A 27,052-nucleotide genomic window follows, 5' to 3' on the forward strand; every position below is an offset into this window, starting at 1 on the left:
GTAACCGTGACTCTGAGCATTTTTTTTAGCAGATCAGAGGAGAACAAAGACCGTTTATTCACCTCTCCATTTTAAAGGCATCATTTAAATCTCCTGCCAGTCTACAGAACTTCTGTACTCACTGCTGGACATCAGATATTTGCTTCTAAGCTGCAAGCTGTTTCTGCTCATTCACTGAAGAGATAAGTGAGTATAATGTTATATACAGTCTTATAAATGGTAATTTTAGCAATTAAACACATCTGCTGCAAGAATGGACCATATGATCATGTTATTTCCAAACTTGCATCAGTTTCCTACATTATGATTCCATTGTAATGTTAACTGTATTAATGTCTCAACTCTGCAAACGTTTTTCACTGGGTTAGTACATGAAAGGATTCAAGTGGATGCAAATGCACATTTTCATTACATATTATGGCTGTTAATAAAAGTAACCGAAATTTAATGTTTGAAAAACAAAACTGGTAACTGGTAAATGTAATTAAAAAATGCATAGCCACCTGCTTTGACATTAAATCAGTATTCTACTTCTGGCTACCAAGGCTTTCTGTAATTGAACTCCAAGATGAGCCAAATGCTCCTCATACTCTTAGCTATTTTGAATAAACTCACCATGCACTTTATTAGAAACCCCTACCTTGCGCTTTCACTCACTTGCCGCTTTATTAGAAACATTAACATTGTACTTCCACTCACTGGCCAGTTTATTAGAAACACCCCCCTTGTGCTCTTAATCACTGTCCACTTTATTAGAATCACCAACCTTGTGCTTCCACTCACTGGCCAGTTTAGTAGAAACACTCACCTTGTGCTTTTACTTACTGACCACCATCCAAAAATATCCAGCCAAGAGCAGCTCTGTGGTCAGAAACTGACTGTACATGAAGGATCAGAGAATGGCTTATGGAAATTGTCCAGCAGCAGATGGACTACAAGTCTCTACCTGTACATCTGTAAGGTGGAGCTACAAGAGAGGGGTTTTCTGATAAAGTGGGCACATGACTAAATTGGCTGTGAATACTTTCAGTTTGTGCTTTGGGCCATTTAGAAATCTGTCTTCTCCACTTTCATCCACAGCTCTTGAGACAACTCCTTATCCAGTTCATCTCCAGGAGGTCAAAGATCACTCACTCATTATGAGTCTCTTAACACAGACATGGCTGACAGGACTAGCTTTAGTGTTTTTGTCTCCGAGCGTGCTCCTCATGTCCCTCTTTAACTCCACTGACCTGAGCGCTCTGCTGGAGAAGTATATGGATGAGGATGAGGATAGAGAAATTAGGCCGAGAAGAAAGAGAGCCATCGGCTCCAGCGATATGCAGGCCATCCTGGACCTTCACAACAAACTGCGGGCTCAGGTCTACCCTCCTGCATCTAATATGGAGTACATGGTAAGAAAATGCAGCAGAAACGTGAATGCTATTGTTATACTGTAGCTTAATGCTTAAATCAAGCATACACAGCAGTTAGCATCAAGCATCAAACTGTATTGAGTTGCTAAAAGGGCCTCCTATCCTCCAATTTTATTATATTTTATTTTTTTAACGTCCGTGGTCCATTTATAACAAAACAAACAAAACAGTCATGATTAATTTCTGCATGTCCTCTCTTTATCCTTTATAATAAAACAGGCTCTTTTTGCTGCTGCACCTATAAGGCTGATATATGTAAATGACCACTGTTCTGATTGGCTGCCTCATTTAAGAAGCAGTTCAGGCTGAAACATCTTTGTAACTTCAGCGTGAGTGGGTGGAGCCAAACTGCTGTAGGCCAGATATACAGATATATGTAAAGTGTTGGTTTTTGTGACATCACAAAAACAGTGGGCTTACTTTTTCGTATATGGACTGAATGGCACATTTTGAAACAACAGTGTTTACAAACTACATCAAACTCTTTTATTTTCAAAATATGGGCCCTAACAGATTTGATTATATGGTTTCTGACACTGCTATCAGCAAACAACAATAAATAGACTAAAGTATGTCACATACATAAAAACAGTATCAGTCAACTTTGAAGCCCGAGTTTAGTCCATCTGAATTCTCATAGATATAAGTGGTCAGAAAGCACATTTGGTTTGAAAGAGTTAACAGAGACATGGAAATAGGTGCATAGAAGTAGTGGCATAAGTATGATCTTATGGGCTCCACTGGAAAAACAGTGAATCCTCTCCCCTGTATAAAAATTGCTTCCAGTTAATAAAAAATGCTAATGTTACTTGAGTGTTTACTCGCTATTGCTATGTCTCATCCCAGTTGGTGCTTTAATGTAGTGCTTCTCAACTATGGTCCTGGAGGCCTACTTGTTTTTTATCCACGATATTCCTAAGCCCCATTTGCTTTGCACGAAATATGTGCAAAATGTCAGACGATCCATAAACAAATGCACTCGCTAAGAACAAAAACGTTGGGAGCATACCAACACAACGTTAAACCAAGGTGATTTTGTTTTACCTTATCCTTCTACTATAGAAGGATGGTAGGACGATATGAAAAAGTTGCAAGGCACTTATGGAAGTGTCCAACTATTTACTGTTAAGTGAGATTAAATCTTTATTTAATCTGCCAGCGTTTATTGGCAATGTTTATTGGCAGAGCTGTCGAATTTGTGATCACAGGATGTATGCAATAGGCATTACAGTAAATGGACTAGAGGAAGTTACATAAATTTGTATTTTGAACAAATCAATCAAAGAATGAACACTCGTAGTGGGCCAACTTTTGTACAATTGGGAAGCAATAAGTTGTCCTGTGATCTGAGAAACTGCTTTCACTACCGTTTTTGCAGTTGACAGTTGATGGAAGCAAAACCACTGTGGGGGGCACTGCGCCTCCTAGAGTGGTTTGTGATCGAAACATTCTGTCTCCAGCCACTGATTTAGCTTTGCTTGACTGTGGTGACAACCACGAACCGAGCGTGTAGCCCCTGAACTTCTAAAAGTCATTTAGCCTAAAATAAAACAACCATTTAACAAGCTAGCATTGCTACACTGGCTTTGCCAAAACAATGTTTAAAGATTTTTTTGTTCACAATCGTATGTTTCATACATTTTCACACATCTTGAAAATACAGAGATCACATGAAAAATATTGTGTATAGGCCATATCAGAATGTTTGTAAACTGTAAGCTGTACTTCTGGGTGAAAAACTAGCATCCAGTCAAAATGGAAACAGCTCAATTTATAATAAACACAAACATAGCAGACAAAACATTGGTAATGACGGTAAAATCTTGGTGTGTTTAAGGCTGTAATATCAAATTGACCCAAGTACGTAATAAATCTTACTTACATGTTTCCTGTTTTCCAGCTTTCAAAAGCAAGTAGAGCTGCTATAAGTAGTATTAACCCCACTGAAAGATCCTCTGTGTTTAGTAACACTTACAGCTGAAGATACTGACAATTTAGCAAATCCTTTACTCTTCCAGATGAAGATGAAGTCACCAAGCACTGTTACATGACCAGTAAGAGCACCAGAATGTAAATTAGGACAGTATGTTGATGTGTTGATTGCTGTTTTTAGAGTTATTACTTGCTGTTTGACATAAGAAGCTAACGATAGCACTTATGCTAATAGACAAGGATGAGTGTTATTACTCATATTTTTACATTTGACAGAGAAAATGTGAAGCTTCTTTTGATTCTGTACCTGATTGTGTTACTATAGACATTTATGTGAGTGTGTGTGCAGAACAGTGCAGTGCATTATTTCATATCAGCCAGTAGGTTAAACTAACTAGCAAGCACAGTAGCTACTTAGCCAAATTAGATGCTTTAAAGCAGGGATGTCCAATCATATTCACAAAGGGCTAGTGTTTTTGAACGTGCAACACTCTTTTAAAGCAAATTCTGTTTTAGTAACCCTACAATGAAATGTGTGCCTGGTGCAAGTTCATGATTATATGACATAAATTAACCACAGTGACCAGGGAAAAGTTTTAAAAAAGCTTTCTCGTTTTTTTCAATATCTTGGTTAAATAACTCTCAGTATTAGTACAAAATCCAGTTGTATCAGTGCAGTGCTACCAGTGTTATCCACACAGCATAGTAAGTTCTTTGCTGATGTGAGGTAACGTTGTCCTGTAGTGTTTTCCTGTTCTAACACACCCACTTTAACTCAATAAGGGCTTGTAAATTGGCTAATTAGTCGGATTAGGTGTGCTGAGAGGCAGAGGTGTAACTAGGATATTATGGTTCTCAGTGCATAAAAATAAAAAAAAAGTCCTTTTGGTGAATGCCATTTGCTTGTTCACTTACTATTGTTATTGCCTCAAACAAGTTGTTCTCCACCATACTACTTTCGAGTTCAGTGAATGAATATATGAATGTTGCAGGTTGTGAATGATCAGTTTGAGAGCAGTTATCATGGATGAGCTGCATTATAAGAATGAGGTAAAAAGACAGTTCTGTCTGGTAAAGATAACTGGTGAACAATGTTGGTAAGAAATTGAAGCTTTCTATTAGTCATGGGTGTGTAGTTCATGAATTTTTCAGTATCTATATGAGGGGCTAAAGATTTTAAGAGGCCTCGTCATCATGGACCCATCTGTGAATACCCCTCTCCACGCTACTAGTAGTTACAGCAGTGAACCTCTGGGATTATAAAGTTATTATAGCTACTTTGCATTACATAAATAGTGATATATTAGCTCCAATAAAAAAGATGTGTGGTCTGGTATTCCCATTCTGCTGGGCTGGTACCCACTGCGAGACACTTATGCTCATGCACACAGGTGTGCAGAGGTGTTCTCACAGAGCTGCATAGACATTTGCTTACTGAGATTTCTGTATCAATGCATCTCTTGCCTCTATCAACCCCTGCTTGCAAATTAAAGCTATTGTAGTACAGTTCGGAAAACCTCTATTGGCTTTGTGCAAAGCAAAGTAAACCCTGGCTCAGCACTCATGAATGTGCAGTATTGCATAATGTGGGTCATGAAACATTTAAAGACATACTCCTTGCCAAATCTGTACATGAATTAATAGAACAGATAATATGGCCTTATTCGTTTGCTCTTAACGTTGCTGTTAATAGTCTCTATTTAGCAGGCCAGGCCGTGCCAGAAGAGTCTGTTCTTTTTAAATGGGGAATTATCACACATTCATAACATAAATGAGCTTTATCTCCATTATGGGATGTTGTAAGAGGTGAAGAATAGCAGGGCCGGTGTGATTAGGCTCCATGGCTAGGTTAAATGGCTGCTAAAGGTAATGAAGTTGTAAAGGATTCTGGCTGAAAAGGTGAAGCAGCTTCAGTGAGAATTCTGCCTGTTATAAAGACTCTGAGGGGAAAAAAGAGAGGAAAAAAATGCTGAGTCAGCAAACCTCCAGTGATTTGTCTCCTATTACAACCGCTGGGATTTTTTTCCAAAAGGGTGGAGGAGTCAGTGGGGAAATATGGGCCATGATGGAGAAAAGAAAGAAAAAAAGGAGCGCATAGAGAGAGCACATCTTAAATGTAGGTCATATGCCTATTTTACTCATTGTGAGACTGTTATAAGAATAGGAGATTATTATATACACTGTATGTCCAACGGTATCTGGACAGTCCTTCTAATGAGTGAATTAAGCTAGTTTATAGTGCACCCATTACTGACACAGCTCATCTTCCAGAAAAGCACTGACCAATAGAATGGGACGCTCTGGTGCATCTGCACATGAGCCTAAGTTCACCATGCCTAATGCCAAATGTAAGCTAGAGAGGGCTGTGGAGCAGGAGAACTGCATTCTCTGGAGAGATGGAGCTCCATCTAGTGAGTTGGAGTGGCGTTTGTGATATAGAAATAATCATCCAACGTTGGTACCTGACCACAATAATGCTCACACTATCGAATGCAATCAAATTCTCACAGTAGTGTTCCAACAGCTAGTGTAAAGCCTTTCCAGAACTGTTAAGGCTGTTACAATGGGGCACAGACTCCCTAACACCCATAATTTCAGAAAAAATGTTGGTGTCTACAAACTTTTATAGACATATATTGTTCTGTGAAATTCTTGTGAGATTATTGAAGCCCATCACTGGCAGATAATTTTACTCCTGGAAAATACTATTTATAGAAACAATCAAAATTATCTGCCAATTCATTAAGATTATTTTACCTGATATCATTACTCAGTGAGTGAAAGTGCCATTATGCACAATGTTTAATGCTAGCCTGATAATAGGGATTTGCCTGTTACGTTAGCACTAAGCTAATTGTGGTGTGTTTGGGCATTTTATAGCGGTATTTTTTTCATTTCTTAATGCGTGAAATGTATTCAGTGGGTGACAGGTCTGGACTGCAGGCAGGTCAGTTTTGCACCCAGGCTCTTAATACAGAGCCACCCTGTTGTAATAAGTGCAGAATGTGGTTTGGCATTATCTTGCAGAAATAAGCAAGGCCTTCCCTGAAAAAGATGTTGTCTGGATGGCAGAATATGTTGTTCCAAAACCTGTACATATCGTTTAGCATGAATGGTGCCTTCACGGATGTGCAAGTCACCCATACCAAGTGCACTAATGCACCCCTATACCATCACTGATATGGGCCTTTGGACTGTGTGCTGATACTGAGTCAGATGGACCCTCTCCTCTTTAGCTTGGAAGACGTGGTGTCCATGATTTGTCCAACCACAGGACACTTTTCCACTTCACCTCAGTCCATCTTAAATGAGCTTGAGCCCAGAGAAGGTAGCAGCATTTCTGGATCATGTTTATATATGGTTTCTATTTGCGTTTTAGAGTTTTAATTTGCATTTGTGGATGCAGTGTTCACAGACAGTGGTTTTCAGAAGTGTTTCTGAGCCCATGCAGTGATTTCCACTACAGAATCATGACTGTTTTCAATGTAGTGCCGCCTAAGGGCCCAAAGATTACGGCCAGCCAGTATTAGTTTTCGGCCTTGTCCCTCACATACAGAGATTTCTCTGTTTTTTTGTTATACCCAATCATGTTACTGACCTGTTGCCAATAAACCTAATTAACTAATGCAAAAAAACACCTGGTGGAGCATCTTTACTTTGCCTTTTGTTGCCGCTGTCTCACGTTTTTTGAAACGTGTTACTGGCATTGAATTCATGACATGACATAGCAAGATCTTCATGATTTTACAAGTTTCACAGCATAAACAAAACTAAGCTGGTCATTAAAAAACACTGTAATATCCCATGATTTATGGTCAGTTCTGTTAGATCCATGCTAGCCCATTAGCAGTTGCCCTTACTCCTGAAAATGTCACTCAGCAGGTTTAAAAACAGGCTCATGTATGCTAAAATGTTCTCTCCTGCTGTTGTAGAGTAGGAGAACCAAGTGGGGAAAATTTCTCAGACAGTAGATACAATGACAAGTAATGTCTTGGTGAACTAGTAAGGAAAAGTGCATTTTTTTGTAATTCTCCTTTAATGCTGAACTGTGGATTAATATATTTAAGCTCGAAATACCCTTATTATAAGATTTTTGTCTCTTATTCACAGCATCAAATGCTGGGACTTGAACCACACTCTTTTCGTGGAAAGACTGTAGTCAGTCAGCTCGACTGATATCAGCTTCTCTTAAATGTTTACAGCTAATGGCTATGTGTGCTTGTGTTTAGTTCAGGGTGGCAGAGACCACACATACTTGTATTTTGACTGGTCTCCAGTCTCTGTGTACATCATATATAATAGCTAAGAATAAACAATATACATACACATACAGTTTATTATTTTAATATACACTAGGTTTACACATTGGTTTATGCAATATAATCTATGCTACACATAATACAGTATTCAGAACATAATAGATACACAGTATAATGTATGCCAGGTTTATACACAGTGTGGTTATTCAATGTAATGTGTGCTTACACATTGAACTGATTATGTATATTTAACATATACAAAGTGATTCAGGCGCTCAGAGGTTGTTATATTCTGTGGTTAACCAGCCATTTCAGCGCTGGCAGGACATTTCTAGATTTCACTGATAGCTTTGAACTGGTTCACCTCTCAAGATTTTCTTCCTGCTCTCTGCCCATTCTTTGAATATGTGTATATAAATGAGACACTTCTGGCTCTTCCAGTACAACAGAGGAATTCACTCAGCGAAATTACAAATAACCTGTTACTGTAGATGCGTTGTGGATGCTTTTAAAGGGGAATTTCACAGTATTTTTAAGATTTCTTCACAATTCAGTGGTTGAGATAGAAGCAAAGTGTTTTAATGTGAAGTAGTTTATTGTAGAGAAACATACTGACTCAGGTTTCTGTACAGTGGTGGTGAAAGTCTACAATGCAAATCTAACTGTTTTATTTATTATCCAAAGCCATTATATGTAATGATGATGATGGTAAAATAGTGGTCAATCTGAAAAAAAAAACACCCTTCTTATGTCTCTCCGCTATGACTGGATTAAAGGGAATTGATTAAAATTTATTTAAATCAAAACTTAAGCAAACAGAGTCTCGGGCATTGTATTCATAACCATTTCATGTAATAACTTTCTGTGAAGGAGCTTTTAGAAGCATTAAACTCCTCATCTGGTCCCCATCATCACCACTGTGAACAATTCTGACTTTGTAAGTTTCTTTAGAACAAAGCACTTCACATCAAACCACTCTGAATTACTTTGTTGACATGTTAACCGTTTAATTATGCAGAAATTTAGACAAATCAGTGTTCCTCTTTAAATTGACATTATACTACCTTTTAATCTAAATATCTAAATTATATATTAACCTATGCACAGTGCTGCACATGGAGATGTAGCAAAAACATGTGGATAACTCACAAAGTTGGTGGAGGTGGGGTAACCTGCATGTGCTTAACCAAAAGCTAACCTAGCAGTTAGCGTGCTGGCTAACTCTGCTTCCATATACAGTAAAAACATAAAAGTAGAGATAATAATACCAGGGCTTGACATTAAGCTTTCTAAAGACTTGTCCTTTGGACAAATAAATCAACATTTTACTTGCCCAAATGCCAAATTTACTTGTCCAGCTACTTAACAACTTCACATGGTTTGAGGCAAGTGTCTGATGATTTAGGTATGCGGTTAGCACTGTGCTAGTTGGTATCTATTAGCCAGCCAGATTGCTTAAACATAATTACTTTTAATGGGCCAATATAATAGAACACAGCATTATTCACACATTTCTTTTAAGTTTCAAAATGTTCACTTCCCAGTCTGTTCAGTCCATATGTGAAACTAAGCTGCAAAAACAGCCTGTTTTTAATGAACTGTTTTTGTGATGTCACAAAAACCAACAGTTTTGCATAATCCACTTATATCGTCTACAGCACTCTAGCTCCACCTGATCACTCTGAAGTTAGTTAGTATTTCAGCCTGGACTGCTTTTTGAATAAGCCACGATACAGGATAGGAAAACAATTTAGTACAAGAAAAATGTAGGATATAGACCCTTTAAAATCCATCTTTTATCTCTTTATATTTTGGCTGCTGTGTGGCTTTTTTTTACACACCTGCGCAGACACACACCTGTTCTCTCTGTGTAACTCTCATTCACTGGCTTGCTCACTGTTTCCTCTCTGAATGGAGAAACAAGCTCCCACGGGCTCTTGGGATTTTTTTACTTTCTTGGAATTTGACCAGACGACGAAACACTCGATGCAAATGAGGTGTTAAATGAAATAAACAGCAGTGTGTGAATGAGTGTGAGAGCCTGCAGTGAGGGGTTTGTTTTCTTTATAGTCCCAGGATAAGTGCCGGCAGGTTTTGGGGGGCCTCCCCTGCTGAGGCTGTGAAAACAATCATTTTACATCCACATTTCACTGTACAGACCGGACTACACGAACACTCATTCAAATCCTGTTCTTCAGACCATAAGCCAAATATAAAGCTGATATGAGCATTAAAATAAAGGTTAGCTATTAGCTATTGCTATTAGCAATCTGCAGTATTTGTACTGTTAGCAGGCTCATTTGAACTGTATTTATGTGTAAAACATCCAGTCCTTTTGCATTACTTCGCTTCCATTAACTCAATATCCAGATTGCAAATAAGCTATGTACATTAAAATAACTATAAACAAAACCTGTCTCAAAGACTTCACAGAAACCCTCAGAGGGAAGGCTGGTGTCAGAATTTGTGATTGAGGGGACAGAAATAGGATGAAGCTAGCATACATACAGTAAGTGCAAAAGTCAGAGACCACCCTTTATTTATGTAATTTTCAGTCAAAGCAAGTAAAAGTTATTCATTTTTCAGTGTTAGGACATGTATTTGGGAGAAAATTACACAGAAACCTTAACAACTAAATATATTATCAAAAATTACATTCCTTTATTCCAACTTCCATTCTTTTCAGGAGACTTGCTTTCATTTTATTCAAAGAAATGTGCAGGAATATTTTTCTACACCTCCAAAGTTCAGTCTTAGAAGTTGGTTTTACATTTTCTGCTTCTCTCAGTCACCAAGTAATCCCAAACATGTTCAGTAATGTCGAGGTCTGTACTCTGGGGTGGTCAGTCCATTGTTTTGAGAACACCAGCAGGTTCTTTATTTGATTTGTCTGTTTCCTTTTCTCAGTAAGAGCTTCTTAACAGCTACACATCCTTTCAGACCCATAGCATTGAGTTGTTTTCTCACAGTGGAAGGATGGACAGAAACACTTGCAGATTTTTTCATATCTGAATCAAGAGTGGAGCTTGATTTTTCTCCTCTCTCTCAAAGATGAAAGCTTTAAGTTTATCTAATGGGGAAAGTTTTGGTGGTCTTCCAGGTCTTGCATGTTTGTTAGTAATCTCATTTTGTCTGAAGCTTTTAATCATTTTTTGAGCTCCAGTTTTGGAAACACAAATTTTTTTCCACTTTGACTTTCTCTTTCTTTATACAAGTTCATTACCTTATATCTAATCTGCTCAGAAATGTCTCCTGAAAATAAACAATTGGTATTAATGGCCTTTTGACTGGAAATGAACTAAATGAAGGGGGGTCTCTGTCTTTAGCACAGTATTGTAGCAATAACATTAACATGAGCTACCTAGCTAACTTAGCAAATTCCTTAAAAAGTGCTTAAATGGTGCATATGGATGTGTGACACACTGAAACCAGAAAATATTTTATAATAAAAGTGAAGGCTAAAGAGAACCATGTTCAGTTTTTTATTTCAACATACAGTGCAAAGAGATGGTGTGAAAATGTAAAACTCGTGTTATAATAAATACAGCATGGAGTCGTTATTGTCAGCACTCGATTTAATACGTTCTGGTACAATGGAAGGCACTCAGCAGTTGCCACTTATGGTTGCAGTTGCGAGAGTGCAAACCAGCAGATTTCCTGTTACTAGGTGCTGGCTGCAGGACTAATGTTTTACGCAGGTCTTTATGGGGGGCAACAGCTATTTTAGAGAGAGTTATTAGCGTAGATTTACAATTGGTTTATGGTTTGGGACGTTAAGGGCCAAATGTGTGAAATTTGCACTGGGTGACCGCTCTGGTCTCTGCCTGCTCTGAAGAAAGTAAGAGTTTACCTTTAAAGTAAATGATCCCCAGAATAATTACAAGAACTCTTAAAACCTAAACGTTACAAATTGATAATATAATAAATGAGCAATAATAACTTTGGACTTCTAAGGGTTAATGAGGAAGGAGAGTGTTGGTCAGCTGTTTGAAGAAGCATATCTGTTCTTGAGTGGACCTGAACAGGAATGTGAAATTTACTTTTCAAAGAGAATCTATGCTTACAGAACAAACAAAAACTCGGAAGGACTCTCCATATGGTTAACATTAGAGAAAGGAAAGCTGCAGCGCATCTAAAATCAATGTGCAGGAAAGCTGAGGTCCAGTTTAAGGTGGACAATACAGATAGTACAGCGGCCTGGGCGAAAGATGCAAGTGTGCGCTTAAGTAAGTCTTGAGATTACTCAAAGAGACACTTGGCCAAAATCAAAAACAATTCTTCAGTGCCAGAGTGACCCAAATGCTTGGCTCAAAAACTGAATCAATCCTGAACTACTAGACTGAGAAAATGCTTAAAATGTGATGAGTCTCATTTCCAGAGTGAAGCAGTTTGCTTAAAGGAGAGGTTATTTAGATTTCTGTAAAAAGTCTGTACTTGCTGCACAACCAGTCAGAGCCACACTATTTTAATAATAATTTATCACTTATCACTTATAGTATTATTGAGATATCCAACAGGTTTATCAATGTATGTCCTTATTGGGCAGCCCTAATCTCATTGTTAGAGGTGAATCCCAGCGATTTTTAATGCATAATTAAATGGTTAAGATGTTAACAAAGTCATTCAGAGTGGTTTGGTGCAAAATGCTCTGTTTTAAAGAAACTTACAGAGTCAGAATTGTTCACAGTGGTGGTGTGACATAAACCAGACATCTGAAGTACGTATTGCCTGTTAAAGCTTCCTCATAGAATGTTATTTTAATTGTTTCCTGATATCAAGATACTCTTTTATGAAAGTTGAGAATATTTTAGCCTAAAAAGTATTTTTCTTTCTAAATAGATTCATGACAAAGGGGTGCACCCAAGGCAAAATGGTACTGAACAAAATTATCAACATTACATATAAAAGTCAGACATGTGCAGGTTCACTGGTGGTTTTGGATAGTAAATTCAGTCAGTCAATAAGTTTCTCTACAATTAACTATTTTACATCAAACCATCCTGAAAGACTATTTATCACAACCAGTGAATTAAACTGAAATTTTGAAAAATGGGTGGAATTCCCCTTTAATAAGTTGTATTGTTTATTGTATCTGGAAAATCTGCCTGTGAATTTAGGGCAGCTACATAATAAAAACTCCTTTTATAGCTTTACACTAGCAGATCTATGGTCAAGGTCACCACATTGTTGTTCTTAAATCACATAGCGTCCCCTTAAATAAAGTCTGCAGAGGAACTTGCTCATTTCCTAGCCTAACTGCAATAAAACCCGTCACACCCCAGCTGTCCTGGATAAGATTCTAGGGATATTAAGGAGAAATCAGGCTGGAAACAGTTGTTCTGTATCAATCTAGTGTCAATTTCTGTTTGTTCAGTTTATCAGTGGCACCCGCCAAATAAATATAACCTTTTAGCCTCCAGCTTTCTCTTACTGCCTTTCTTTTTGTAAGAGTAATAGCCTATCATCAGTAATATCAGGTGACGCTGTGCAGGGCTGGAACAGATACAACTGCAGCACTTTCCTTGATGGATCACATTAAGTGCCAGATACTAAACCACTATCTGCCTATGAGGAATGCATTACTCTCAATGTTACGCATGCTCAGCGCAAATCTACCAGCAAACTTGGTAGAGAATTTGATGATTTCAAACAATAGTCAAATTTACATGCTTTTTCCCCAGTACAACAGTAGCAGCCTTTTGAACTCTTGTCCATGTTTATAGTCAACAGTGTGTCATAGTGTCAGAAACCACATAATCAAGTCTATTAGAGGTTACAGCAAGGGGAAGTCCACTGATTTTTCAGAATCTCTGCCTAATTTAATGGTTAAGATGTCAACAAAGTAATTCAGAGTAGTTTGACGTAAAATGCTCTGTTCTTGAGAAACTTCTCAGAAGTGTTTCCAGTGGTGCTGATATGAACCAGACGTCCACTTTTAAAAGCTCCCTCACAGAAATGATAATGAATACTTTGCCCAATGCCTAAGACATTGTTTAATGATAGTTTGGATAAGATTTTGGCCAAAAACAATCCATTTATGGCTGAAAGGTACATACAGTGCACTGTGAGGCAATATAGTTCCCAAAGAATTTTTTTTTCATGATTTATCAATATTTTACCATCATCAACATTACATATAAAAAGACATGTAGGTTTACTGGTGGTTTTGGATAGTAAATGAAGAAATAATAAGGATTTTGACACAGTTTGAGGCAGGCATGTGGTGATTTAGGCATGCACTTAGCATACTGCTAATTAGTGGTGCCTAGGCTTCCATTGCTTGTTAGCTACATTCATAGCTCCAGTGCTAAAACTAAAGAAGCACATTTCAGACACTAAACATGTCTGGTCTGATTGACTACACTGGGGAAACTGTACTATGTTCAATGACTCTTCTTTGCTGCAGCTGAATTAAAGAAAGCCATTGTGTGTGTATGTGTGTGCAGGTGTGGGACACTGAGCTGGAGCGGACAGCGGAGGAATGGGCTGAGACGTGTCTGTGGGAACACGGCCCAGCGGGCCTACTGCCTCAGATTGGACAGAACCTGGGAGTTCACTGGGGGAGGTCTGTGTTACGCGCGCACAGATATATGTTTAAGTATATATATACAAACAAACACATACACATGGAGCTATAAATGTGTACAGTAAATGTTTTGCCACCCCTGGCAAAATTATATATGTTCTTGTATGAAAAAAAAAAAAGAAAACGTCTGCACCAAACTATTTATGTGCAATTGTTAATGCACAGTTACAATATTATAGATGAACTAAAGTCTCCAAACTTAATTAATCCGTTAAATAGTTCATTAGTCTACACACTTTATATTGTACCTTTGACAGACTAGCAGCACTACAAAAACTGACCAACGGTTCATTCACAGTGAATCATATTAATGAAACTAATGCAAGTACAAGATTAAAATGAATATAAAATAATGTTTTACTTTTATAATCCATGTAGAGCCCATGTGAACTGTTCATACTGCAGTGCTTTGAACCACTTTGACAACATTAAACAGTGTAATTTTGCTGAATTCTGAGGCTTATTTCATATCAAAGGCTCTTTGAAGTAGAACGCCTTTAGTAACAGTGAATTAGGAGCTCCAGCTGTGAGACAGTCAAATGTGCAAGCAAAAAAACCTTCATTTCTCACTCGGTATTCTCACTCATCCAGAATCTAAGGACCTCACTGGTGTTTTGCCAGAGCACAGGCACAACACTTCAGTTTCGGTGTTGCATGAGATGATGTGTTTTGTCTTTGTTTTCTCCTGGAAAAAAAAACCTAAAACTGATTGCAGTTATTTCCCACAGAATACACTGCCCTAAATATATATTTGTATGCAATAGTTTGAACATGTCTGGTCAAATGGCATGTTTTTTGTTGGTGTGAAAATAAGTTAACACATCCCCTACAAAGAATACAGTTAAACGCCATCTTCTGCATTTTAGTACACAATTTCTGTTTATGTTTTCTTCAGTATGTTAAATTTAGCAAACAGTAAACAGTAATTGTAAAGGATGTGTTCACTTATTTTCACTTAGAAAATCAACAAAACATGGAATTTGACCAGAATGTTACACAACTGTATTCAGTAACATATAAAAAAGTGTTCAGTTTGCATTTGCCATACATTAAGAATACATTTTGACATGAAAAAAAAAAACTTTTTACTTGAACGTGAAATTATATATATTCTTCTATACTCTTAATGCTGTAAGTTGAAATATTTGCTCATTTCAAGAATTCCGAAAAACAAGGATGTTTACTACACATTGTTCACAATTTTTAAAATAATACTTATGTTGCTTCTTTTAAAGAGTGTACTTTTATAATGCAGTATATTCTAATGGTATTTTTGCAGAAAAATGTAAAAAGTAACAGTATTCTGAATATGGCATTTACAAGAAAACCATGACCGAATACAGATACTTAAAGGCCAAAATTACAATTTAACCGTTGCTACATCTATTGGAACCATGCTTACGCTCCTCCTACTGTGGTGATGCAGTAGTCTTTCTGGTTGAAAGACTAGTAAAACCCTCTTCTGATGACGTATCTTGAAAGCGAGACACATATCTTATTGTATACCTGTTTTAACTGTCTTCAAACCATCATTACAGTTGACAGAATGGATTGCTCAAATGACAGAAATGATTTAGATGAGAAGGATAACAAGATAAAAGATAAGTTAACATAGTAGTTACCTGGCTGTGTAGATATCTCACCTCAGTTGTAGCTTCTTCTCTCTGACTTAAAGGATAAAAAGTAATTTTGTGCTGGATAAAGACAGAATCGACAGACAAAAGTTGAAGTGAATAACACCTTACACAAATTGCTGCTGTATATTTGGTAATCTAGGCTGTAGTGGACCTAGTGGAGGAAGCTAAACTTCATTTTGGCATGGCAATAAATGAATGAATGAATGAATGAATGAATGAATGAATGATTGATTTGAGCAGGTGATCAATGTGTCTGATTCATTATGTCATTTCTTTTGTGTGCATTTCTCTGCAGGTACCGCCCCCCCACTTCTCATGTTCAGGCATGGTACGACGAAGAGAAAGATTACTCTTTTCCTTACCCTCAGGAGTGTAACCCTCACTGTCCGTTCACCTGCACAGGCCCGGTCTGCACGCACTACACTCAGGTATGCTTTACCTCTTCAGCATTAAAGTGTGAGTAATCCCATTAGGGCAGAAATACAGCACTGCTCCACCTCATGTCAGTTATAACACCACAAATAATGCAGCGATTACCACATTTTAAATAAGATTACAGCATTATACACAGCTAAAAGCATGAGTAATCACACCGCCCACCAAGTGTTCTTTTGTATAGCATGCACCATGCCCATCAATAGTTTGGGACATTTTCAGAATGTTTTAATACAAATTAGCATGTTTTCATTGGCAGTTTGCAAAGTTAACACTAAAAAAAGCTGTTTAGATTTTGCTATTTTTCTTTGCTGAAGGAACAGCTGCCAAAATCCCCTTGTTGTGATGTCAGCACTCCTCAGCACTTGCACCTTTCAGATGTTTAAAACACCACCCTGGGATCAAAAGATTTTCGATATGTGCTTTTTTTTTGTTTTTTCTAAGTGAAGTATATTCCCATTGAGATTTTATGTTTTAAAGTTCATCTAAGTGATTAGGGAATATATATGGGATGAAACACAGGCCAAGTGCCCATCCATCCATCATCCAGAGAAAACCGCAGTGATGTGCCACAAAAGGTTGTCAAGCTGCACAAATCAGGAAATGGCTACAAGAAAATAACTAAACAGTTGAAGATGTTAAGAATCTGCTAAAAAGAGGACATATGTCTATACTGACCCCATGCACAGTGAGGAGGTTTGAGTGGACAAAAAATCTCCAAGGATCACAGATGGGAAATCAACATGTCTCAAAAATTAGTTATGTCTAATTAATAGAACTAATAACTAGTATTAATAATTTTGATGGCTGTTTTCAAATATGGTACTAATAGTGCACTATTAGTACCATATTTGAAAACAGCCATCAAAATTTCTTGCCACAATTTTATTTAGCATGGTACAGTTTGAAACTGTAACAAAGTACTTACATACATCAAAATCAAACTTTTAATGAAAAAAGTGAGGAAAATTCCTCTTGATATGGATCATTTATTAAGAATAGTAACAGTAAAATTCAATCATTATTGGCAAATTTTCAAAAGAAATTTTTATCTTCAAACTTTTGACAAGCATTATATGCCTAGAGTGAACAGTGTTTGACTTCTCTGCTGTTTGTTGTTATCCGCAGCTGGTGTGGGCGACAAGTAGTCGGATTGGCTGTGCCATCAACGTGTGCTACGATATGAACGTATGGGGACAAATCTGGGCAAAAGCTGTTTATTTGGTCTGCAATTACTCACCGAAGTAAGTGATTTTCCTGATTTGTAATGATTATTCATATCATTATTGCACTTTTATATTTGATTAATGATGGCGAATGATTAAAAATATAAAAATAACAGTAGGCTGGGGTTTATAATGAAGATAATTCAATTCATAGTGAAAAGGTTTTTAAAAAGTTGGTGCATTAATTGAGAATTCAGTTTATATGTGCAGTTTTATGTGTGTATTTTGAGTAATTTACCCACATAATTTGAATCTGAGCTCAGCTACTCAGAACCAGAACTATTTGTTTTTATAATGTACAATGAAACGTACAATCCCTTTTGTGGTTTGTGTAGAGGGAACTGGTGGGGACATGCACCATATAAACATGGCACCCCATGCTCAGCCTGCCCACCCAGCTACGGAGGAGGATGCAGAAACAATCTCTGTTACAAAGGTATGTTACTGCAGAATGCACTCACTGGCCACTTCATTAGAATCACCTACCATGTGTTTTCACTCAATGGCCACTTAATTAGAAACAACCACCTTATGCTTCCACTCACTGGCCACTTTATTAGAAACACCCACCTTGTGCTTCCACTAAGGACAATTGGGTTAAAAGAGAGGAAGTTATACACATTATGTATGTTTCATGACTTTGCTCATAACAATATTTGAATGAATTAAGTAAAGTTGCTCCATTTGGTTTGTATTTGATTTATAGATGATAGCAGATCTATAGAACGCTCTCGTGTTGAGACTGAGGAAAATAACTCTATAGAGCCTGAAGCCCCCCACAGCCCAAAAACACCCAGATGGCCCGAGACAGAGGGGGACAGGAACGTGGTGGAGAGCACAGAACAGATGTGTAAGCTTTGCTTCTCTAATGTATGTTTATTCTGTGTTGTATTTCAGCCTGACGGGGGGCCAACGCACCCCGAAACCCGAGCTGTTCAAACCCTGAACCAAACCTGAACCGTGCAAAAGCACAGAAACTCGACACATTCCTGGAAAGCAATTTTCTTTCAGCCAGAAACTGCCCCCCTCACATGTTCAGAGTGCCAGCTTGCAAATGTTTGGAGAAAACATACTGCCAGATCAGCACACATTTCCTTGATGTTTAGCAGTCATGCATCTGTAAAAGCTCAGTGGAGTGACATTATTCAAAAATCTTCTTTAACATTTAGAAATCGAGAGTTATTACTGTACTATAATATTCAAATTATAAGTAAGTTGGCTAGAAAAAGCCTATTTACTGTTTTTTATTTTCTTCTTATTCTGATTCTACTGTCAAAAATCCAGCACTAATCCTCTGACAGCTTTTGAGCTATATAAAAATTTTGCAGAATCTATACCTGAATACCTATACCGCCGTGTGTTATGAACTGAAAGTTTGGAATCTGCACTTCATGTACAAGTTCTCTGCTTGTTTCAGTGATCTATAATAATTTATTATGTATGTAAACATTGTTAAAGTTTCAGAACGTGACATTCACTCTCCAGTCCATACAGTCCTGGGTATATGGGAACTAAGCTGCAAAAACAGCCTGTTTTAAATTTGTTTTCTTGATGTCACAAAACTATACCTGCCTATTCAGCCTATAGCAGTTTTGCCCTGCTCATTCATATAGGGTTACTGCAGTCTTTGAGTAAGTTGAAATACAGCACAGCCAAACATAACAGAGATTTTTTACATACTGTATGCAAAAGTTTGGGCAAGTCTGGTCAAATTATGCATCGTTGATTTTCGAACTTAAAATAAGTTAAAACATCCACTACAGAGAACACACTTCTGCACGTTTTAACACACAATTACTGTTTATTTGCTGAATGCAACATATTGAAGAAAAAAATGTAACATAAATGTCGCCTGTGCAAACATTATGGCATATTTTATATTTTATTTCTTTCCAATATGTTAAACTCAGCAAATACATGGTAATTGTGCAATAAGATTTGCAGAAAAATGCCATGTTTGAGTTTGTTCCAGGTTTCAAAATAAAGGAAAAGAAAAGTAAGATATGGGCCATTTAATGCTGATCTCCTTGCACGGCGTGTTTGCTTGAGAAGTGGATTTAAAATTACTTCCTGCAAGACTGGATGACTGAGCGGCCTCTTCTGGTTTGTTTTGCAGCTCAGCTTGTTTCGTGTGATACAAAGCTACGGGACCAGTGTAAAGGCACCACCTGTAACAGGTATGAGCAACATTTCATCCTCTTTTACAAAAGCAGATATTTCATATACAGTACCAGTCAAAGGTTTGGACTAGGAATGTGGCAATTTAAAAATCTGGTAGCACGTTAAAATAAAGTGTTGCAGTGACAACACCTTAATCAAATGGGCAACAGTGACCTGTTGTGTGCCTACTAGTGAACCCTCATTCATTTATACGTTTAACCTTAGATTTTGACGCTTACTGATCTTACTTTGTCTTCTTCATCGGTCAGCATTAAACCTGTCAGCTTCATCACATATTCATAATTCATCAAATGTGACAGCTCACATTTGCCCTCTTTATTGATGTGTTATAACTGCTTATTAATGTTTTTTTAAATGTTTATGACCTAACTAATAACCATCAACAAATTTATTTTAAACCATTCATACATGCTTTATAGGGAGTCTTACTTAAAGTGGTACCAGAATTTGTATATCATTATATCTACTTAACCTTTTATCACATTTTACGATATTGTATGTAAAAAAATATTACTCTTCCATGAAATAATTCAAGCTGAAATTTTACGTTTCTGTGTTGCACTGTAACTTCTCTGTATCAGAGAATGTGTTGTGACGAGAATTACCAGCTAACAAACTCTAGAGGGCACTCCCGAACGTGTCAAAAACGGCTGCTATGGAGCCTTTGTGCAAAATCTGTTTGTAAATGCTTGAACATTTTTACAGAGACAAATACACTAATTTTCAGCACTCAGTAGAAGTAATGCCAGCCAATCAGCAGTCAGTAGAAGTCAAGCTAACTAATCAGCACTCACCAATCAGCTTTACTTAGCAGTTTTGCAAACCAATCAACGCTCAGTAACAGTAAAGCAAATGAGTCAGCGCTCAGTAGCAGTAATGCGAACCAATTACCACTCATTAGCAGTAATGCTAATTAATTAGCACTTAGTAGCATAACTGCAAAGCAATCAGTGCTCAGTAGCAGCAATGCTAACCAATGAGCATTCAGTAGCAGTAATGCTAACCAAGTAGCACCAAGTAGTATTATTTGTAGCAAATGAGCAGATTTGACAAGATTAGACAACTTTAGTGTCTATTTCTCACCTCATTTATTTAAGTACATTTAAGTGTACCATTTACTTTAAAAAGTACTGATAAATGTACAGCTCTTAGTCAGTAACCTCTACCACAGTGAATGATAGGACTCTCAGGTTGTTCTTGAAGGCGAGTCATGAAGTGATGCATCCTCAGTATTTGAGACGGATCAAGAACACATCCTGGTACTTTAACCCTTCTTGGTACACGTGTTCTTGAATATTGGAATGCGATTTGGGCAGTGGAAGATGACATTGAGCAAGTACATGAGGATGCAAGAACACACAAGAACCCCTATTGAAAAACAGCCTGTCTCTGTCAGTGTTTCCAAGCACACGCTGCATGCTGGGTAGTTTACTTGTCACCCCACTGCTAACAACTGCAGCAGAGAACGCTCCAGTCAAACAGGATTAAAATAGAAAACTGCACCTTCATTATGAGAGAGTGTATCTAGCTCAGGGCTGCCAACTTTTACATTTTGGAGATTCAGGCAGGCTTGATTAGGAGGGATTGGGGTGGGTCAAGTGTGTAGAGTAGAGAAAACACAGAAACGTGCCCAGGAGTCTCCAGGACTGAGACTGGGAACTCCCCTGTAAATCTGCAAATGCTATATTGTTGATGAAACAATAACTTTACAGTTTCAAAGCATGATATAATTTCTTGTGTTCTACTTAGAAACACAAATGTGGAATGAATTGAAAGTTTATAATCTGCTTTCTACACAATTTCTCTCCTTATGTCAATGAGCTACCAGTCGAAAGTAATTGATATGTATGTAAATACTGTAGTATGCAAGCAGTATAGTCTGTAATATGCATACTCTGTTGAAGTTTCAGAACGTATCATTCACTCCCCAGTCTATACAATCCTTATATGGAAACCAAGCTGCAAAATCAGACCGTTGTGAATTCACTGTTTTTGTGAGGTCACAAATACTGATTAATTTACATAAAAACCTTTTCAGCCTACAGCACATTAGCCTCACCCATTCATATTGAGTTACTATTTGAAGAAGGCTCAGTATAGGACACAATCAGAACAAAGACCATTTACAGTTCTTTATGTTTATTAATATTTAAATGTACAATAGCAAAAACGGCCTATGGGATATAGAGAGCTTAAAAAGTTAAGCTGCAAATGTTATATTGTAGAGTTCTCTCTTTATCTACAGATATGAGTGTCCAGCTGGATGTTTGGAAAGCACTGCGAAAGTGGTCGGAACGGTTTACTATGAAATGGTGAGCAGCTTGCAATTTATGTTTTTAAAGTCCAGTTTTCCAGAAGCTTTTTAACTGAAAATGTTGTTTTATTTTCTAGCAATCCAGCATCTGCAGAGCAGGCATCCATCACGGAGTGATCGACAATGAGGGAGGCTGGATGGATGTCACAAGACAAGGCAGGAAGGAGTTTTTCATCAAATCAAATAAAAATGGAGTCCAGTCTGTTGGGTAAGGCAGTCAGAAAATGATATTTAAAACAAGATATTTAAAACAAGTTGTTAATATGAGGCACTGTAATTTAATATAATGAATGTGCCACCCGCAGAAAGTACCAGAGTGCCAATGCCTTTACAGTGTCCAAAGTGACTGGTAAGTTTGATGTGACTCAGAGTCTTATTCAGATCCTTACTGTAGCTTATTTTACTCATTATACTTTTCTTATTCAGCCCATTATTATATTGATTTTTTCCCATAATTGTTTATTTTCCCTTTCATATCATTACTATATGTATATATTTATCCCCACAAAAAAGTTTCATTTTTCTGTCTTTTTTTGCAGTAAAAGTGATCACGTGTGAGACCACAGTAGCCATGCTATGTCCCTACCAGAAACCTGCCAGACACTGTCCCAGGTAACCACCTTTTAACCTGCTGTAAATCCAGTTCAGTAATAGTTCCAGTTCATAACATAAATTCATCATAGAAATAACATTTTTTTTTAGCTATGTTGTTTTTTTTAAAAGAAACATGAGAAGCCCATTAATATCTGCACCACCTCCTTCTAGAATCTACTGTCCTCAACACTGCCTGCAAGAAAATCATCAGATATCCAGAGTAATTGGGACCAGAACCTATTCAGATGTGAGTATTAAATAATATTTTTCTCTAAAATAATAAAACCAAATTGAAAAATGTCCATGACATCACTATCTTGTGGACCCTGTTGGTGACAATCCTTCTTATTAAACACAGTGTGGCCGCGCCTTACTAAGACCTGGGAGCGGAATTTTAGTGTGGGAGCTGTATAATTAAGGTGTAGCCACAACTTAGTAAGGCACAGGAACAACTTCATTATTACGACATAATTGTGACAAATGTGGCTTGACCAAAAATGACAAAAAACTGACAAAATTTGTGTCTGCTAGGGTGTCGCAGACCTTGTCGCGTACATCAAAAAAAATTGAAAAGGCGCAGACGTTGTCACGCACTCTGATTGGATAGAAACTGAAAGTTCTATGTTATGGATTGTTGCCATGGTCACGGTGTTCGGCTGTGTTTTTTTTTCTTGCTGCTCTGCTGCTTTCAGAGACAGACCAGTTTGCCAGCTACTAGGAACAATATACATTTCTAAGATGATTTGTTTTCATTTTCAAACCTTTTTCAGCAACTGTGATTACTTTAAAAAGTAGTCCAAGCAGAAAACACACCCCACAAAAGTGTAATTCCCCCCCGCACTGCACTTTCAAGCTAACTTGAATTTTTGGGAAAACCGCGAATTCGGCAACACTGCGTGACAGAGAAAGAACTTGTGAGTGAAACATGTATGTGAAAAACAAGTAGTATTTCTGGTAGCCGTCGCAACCCTGCAGCTTAAAATTCTACTGTTAATGCAGTTTCACTACAGCAGTTTTCAGGCTGTTCTGTGCTGTTTCACTGCTGTTTAATTAGCTGCATCGTCATACAAGTTTTCATGTAAACTACAGATAACGTTCTGACATTTTGTCTACAGCACTGCGACATCTGTCGACCACAGTTTCATTTGTCGAGTGACACTTGTCACCTAGATTAGAAACTGGCCTTATGATGTGGCTATGACTTAATTATATTGTTCCAACGGCTTACTAAGTCATGGCTACTGCTTAATTATATATTTTACTAGTCTTGTGGCTGCAACTTAATTCTGTTGTCCTCACACTTTACTAAGTTACAACTTAACTATCATGTTCGATCACCTTAAGTCATACATACATACATACATCATCTAAACCGCTTATCCTACTGGGTCACGGTGGGGTGCTGGAGCCTATCCCAGCTGTCATTGGGCGGAAGGCAGGATACACCCTGGACAGGTCGCCAGTCCATCGCAGGGCAGACAGACACACACTCACACCTAGGGGCAATTTTAGCACGTCCAATCGGCCTGACTGCATGTCTTTGGACTGTGGGAGGAAACCGGAGTACCTGGAGAAAACCCACGCAGACACGGGGAGAACAGGCAAACTCCACACAGAAATGACCCTGGTCGCCCGGCCGAGAATCAAACCCAGGCCATTCTTGCTGTGAGGCGACAGCGCTACCCACTGCGCCACCGTGCCGCCCACCTTAAGTCATGGCTTCGATTAAATTATTTAGTTCCCAAGCATTTGGATCCGGTATCGAGGCCTTAGTAAGCTGTGACCATGCTTTATTTTTATTAAGAAGTTATGTCACCAGTGTGGCTCTGTACTATTCTCATTTTATGGAACACAATCTGACTGGATTTTATAGTTGATAACAGCACGTTTTTTTCACCATACCACTAACATTCCACTGACCACAAGTAGCTAAACAACAACAATGTTCACTTTATTTTAAGCTGCTGAAACTAATTTTTAACAAAAGAAACCAGCAATATTAAAAATACATATTTCATCTCCTTGTAGATTGTGAATTCTGCTTATTTTCTCCAGAAATCCAGCATATGCAGATCAGCAGTGCATGCAGGTGTGATAAAGAATGAACTGGGAGGATACGTGGACGTGATGCCCACCAACAACAGAAACCAGTATATCAGCTCCTACCAGAATGGCATTTACTCAGAAAGGTAATACAGTAGTCTACAGTTAATTTAGTATTTAAATGTCATTAAATTTATATATATATATATATATATATATATATATATATATATATATATATAGTCTATCTATCTATCTATCTTATTTAAATGTCATTATATATAAAATATCTTCTACTCACAAACACCAATGTGGTTTGGATTGAAAGTTTAGAATCTACACATAAATTCTCCACAGTCAGAAATAATTCATATAAAATTACAGCAAGATTTTATTATTCTTAGGGTTTAACTCACAGACCATGTCTAACATTAAACCAGCAGCACCATAAGCACGTGAGGGCCTTCAAGGCTTTATTTGTAGTGCACTGTAAGTCAGGGTACAGCGTGGTTTCTTCTCTTAAGCCTCTGAAAGCACAGCTCTTTACCCACAAAGCTGATTAGAAAAGAGCAGTACCAGCCAGAGCAGCGGAGTAAAGCCAGAGGCCCAGTGTGCCCATATCACTGAAATGCCAATTCAGCATATTTACACCGACGGTCACAAGTTTGGGGACTTATCAAAAATTAAGTGAAGTAGTGAAGTAGTTCAAAACATACTGTTCACTCCCCAGACCATACAGCCCATATATGGAAACTAGTTATAAATTCAGTGTTTTTATGATGTCATACATTGGCCTATTCAGCCTACAGCACTTTAGCACCCCCATTCATGCTGAAGTTATAAGGAGTGTTGAATAAGACTCAATAGAGGGCAGCCAATCAAAGCTTATATATATATTCTCTTTACGTTTACTGACCTGCTCCACTGCTCTGGGTCAGATGTCACTTAGAGGTTGTGAAATGTTTGTAAAGTGTATTAAAACATTGTTTCTCTCTCATTATCTTCTTTCTCTCTCTCCATTTGTTCTCTCCAATTTCTGTCTCTGTCTCCATCCCTCTCTTTCCATGTCTCTCTGTCTTTCTCTCTTTTGCTGTCTCTCTGTATCTCCTCGCTTTTCTCCTCTTTCAATCCTCTTTTTCTCCTCTTTTCAATCTCTCTTTCTCCTCTCTCTCCTTCTCTCTCCTCTTTCAATCTCTTTCTCTACCCCCCGTCTCTCTCTCAGTCTACAGAATCCTCCCGGAGGAAAAGCGTTCCGTGTATTTGCTGTGATCTGATGTGCGTCTGTGCTGGATTCTCAGACTGCTGTTGATTAGACTCTTATTGTTCCAGTAGAGCATTTGTGCTGGAGCTGTAGATCCAGTCTGGGGTGCATTAACACAACAGCTTATTGAGCTAAGTACACTTAAAACACAGCAGGAGACTGTGTAGTTTTGCTTCATAGACGTTTTGTACCTGTTTAGTGATGCACACTGCTGTAAGAACTGGCAGTTTTGATTTATCATCTTCTTACCTTTAAGGCATGTAACTAGCGGAAAATACAGGGAATATGGTACGGAGATGTGTACATTAAATAACTTAAAGGAATAATTCCCTTTGTAGAGCTTATTATTCACTTACATGGGCAAGAAACTTTCAAAGTTGTAGTGAACAAGCATGTTACTTATAAACAGAAACAATTATACATCTATAGGATGGGGAACCCTCAGGGTCTTCTATTTCTTTAGAGAAAGCCCTATGATTTCTAGGTACTAAAAAAGTGGCCCTCATTAATATTCTTATTCATCATTATTCATAAAATGGGTGCACACAGATTTCATAGACAGTGTTATTATTCATCAGTTTCATCTTTGGCAAATCTGTACAACCTCACGTCTACTAGGAGTGCATGTAAATTTTAAGCATAATAGTTCAAAGACCTAAAAAAAAGTGTGTTTTGTGGTTAACTAACCAAAACTATTACCACTATCATCTGTAATGCCAGTAATAAGAATAAAAATAGAAAATAACAATAATACTACTAATAATTCCACATGGCAATCCAGTACAAAAGTGCATGTACTTGTTTTACATGTACATTAGTTTGAACAAATGCTGCAACTACTCCATGTTCTATTTAAAGATGAATTACACAGCGCTTTTGTTTTACACTACTGACACCGCCCAAAAAATAAACAATACAAAACACAGCTAGGGCAGAAACATGTCATACACTGCAATAATGCAGCATTTAAATATATTAATTTAGGAAAATAATCATATCATTCTACTAAGATGTTTTGTTTATTTCACATTTTATTCCTTTCCTTTTGCTGTAATTTGAACACTATAAAGTTGGGGCAGTAGGAGAGCAGTGCACTAACTGCCTCCCCTTTAAACTCCAACTACGAGCACAAGGCCTTAGACATTAGATTAAAGTCAACCTGAAATACT

General features: G+C 37.6%; 1 protein-coding gene across 1 annotated transcript; it reads left to right on the forward strand.

The window, feature by feature from the left end:
- crispld1a (cysteine-rich secretory protein LCCL domain containing 1a) lies at positions 1 to 26,806 on the forward strand. Its single transcript, XM_036558356.1, has 15 exons — positions 1 to 186; positions 1,081 to 1,394; positions 14,053 to 14,171; positions 16,125 to 16,257; positions 17,393 to 17,508; positions 17,826 to 17,926; positions 18,197 to 18,340; positions 19,607 to 19,667; positions 21,917 to 21,983; positions 22,063 to 22,193; positions 22,291 to 22,334; positions 22,525 to 22,597; positions 22,751 to 22,826; positions 24,635 to 24,768; positions 25,845 to 26,806. Exons 2-15 carry the CDS (start codon positions 1,140 to 1,142, stop codon positions 25,894 to 25,896), a joined length of 1,506 nt encoding a protein of 501 aa, XP_036414249.1. The 5' UTR covers positions 1 to 186; positions 1,081 to 1,139; the 3' UTR covers positions 25,897 to 26,806.
- Positions 26,807 to 27,052: the final 246 nt, after the last annotated feature.

Source organism: Colossoma macropomum, unplaced genomic scaffold, assembly GCF_904425465.1.
Source record: "Colossoma macropomum unplaced genomic scaffold, Colossoma_macropomum, whole genome shotgun sequence".
NCBI lineage: Eukaryota > Metazoa > Chordata > Actinopteri > Characiformes > Serrasalmidae > Colossoma > Colossoma macropomum.

Bases quoted from the DNA above. Each gene is read 5' to 3' on its own strand.
- crispld1a (XM_036558356.1), top strand. From the start codon at position 1,140: ATGAGTCTCTTAACACAGACATGGCTGACAGGACTAGCTTTAGTGTTT. The intron at 21,984-22,062 runs GTGAGCAGCTTG...TTTATTTTCTAG, and splicing joins GAACGGTTTACTATGAAATG to CAATCCAGCATCTGCAGAGC. The intron at 22,827-24,634 runs GTGAGTATTAAA...TATTTTCTCCAG, and splicing joins GGACCAGAACCTATTCAGAT to AAATCCAGCATATGCAGATC.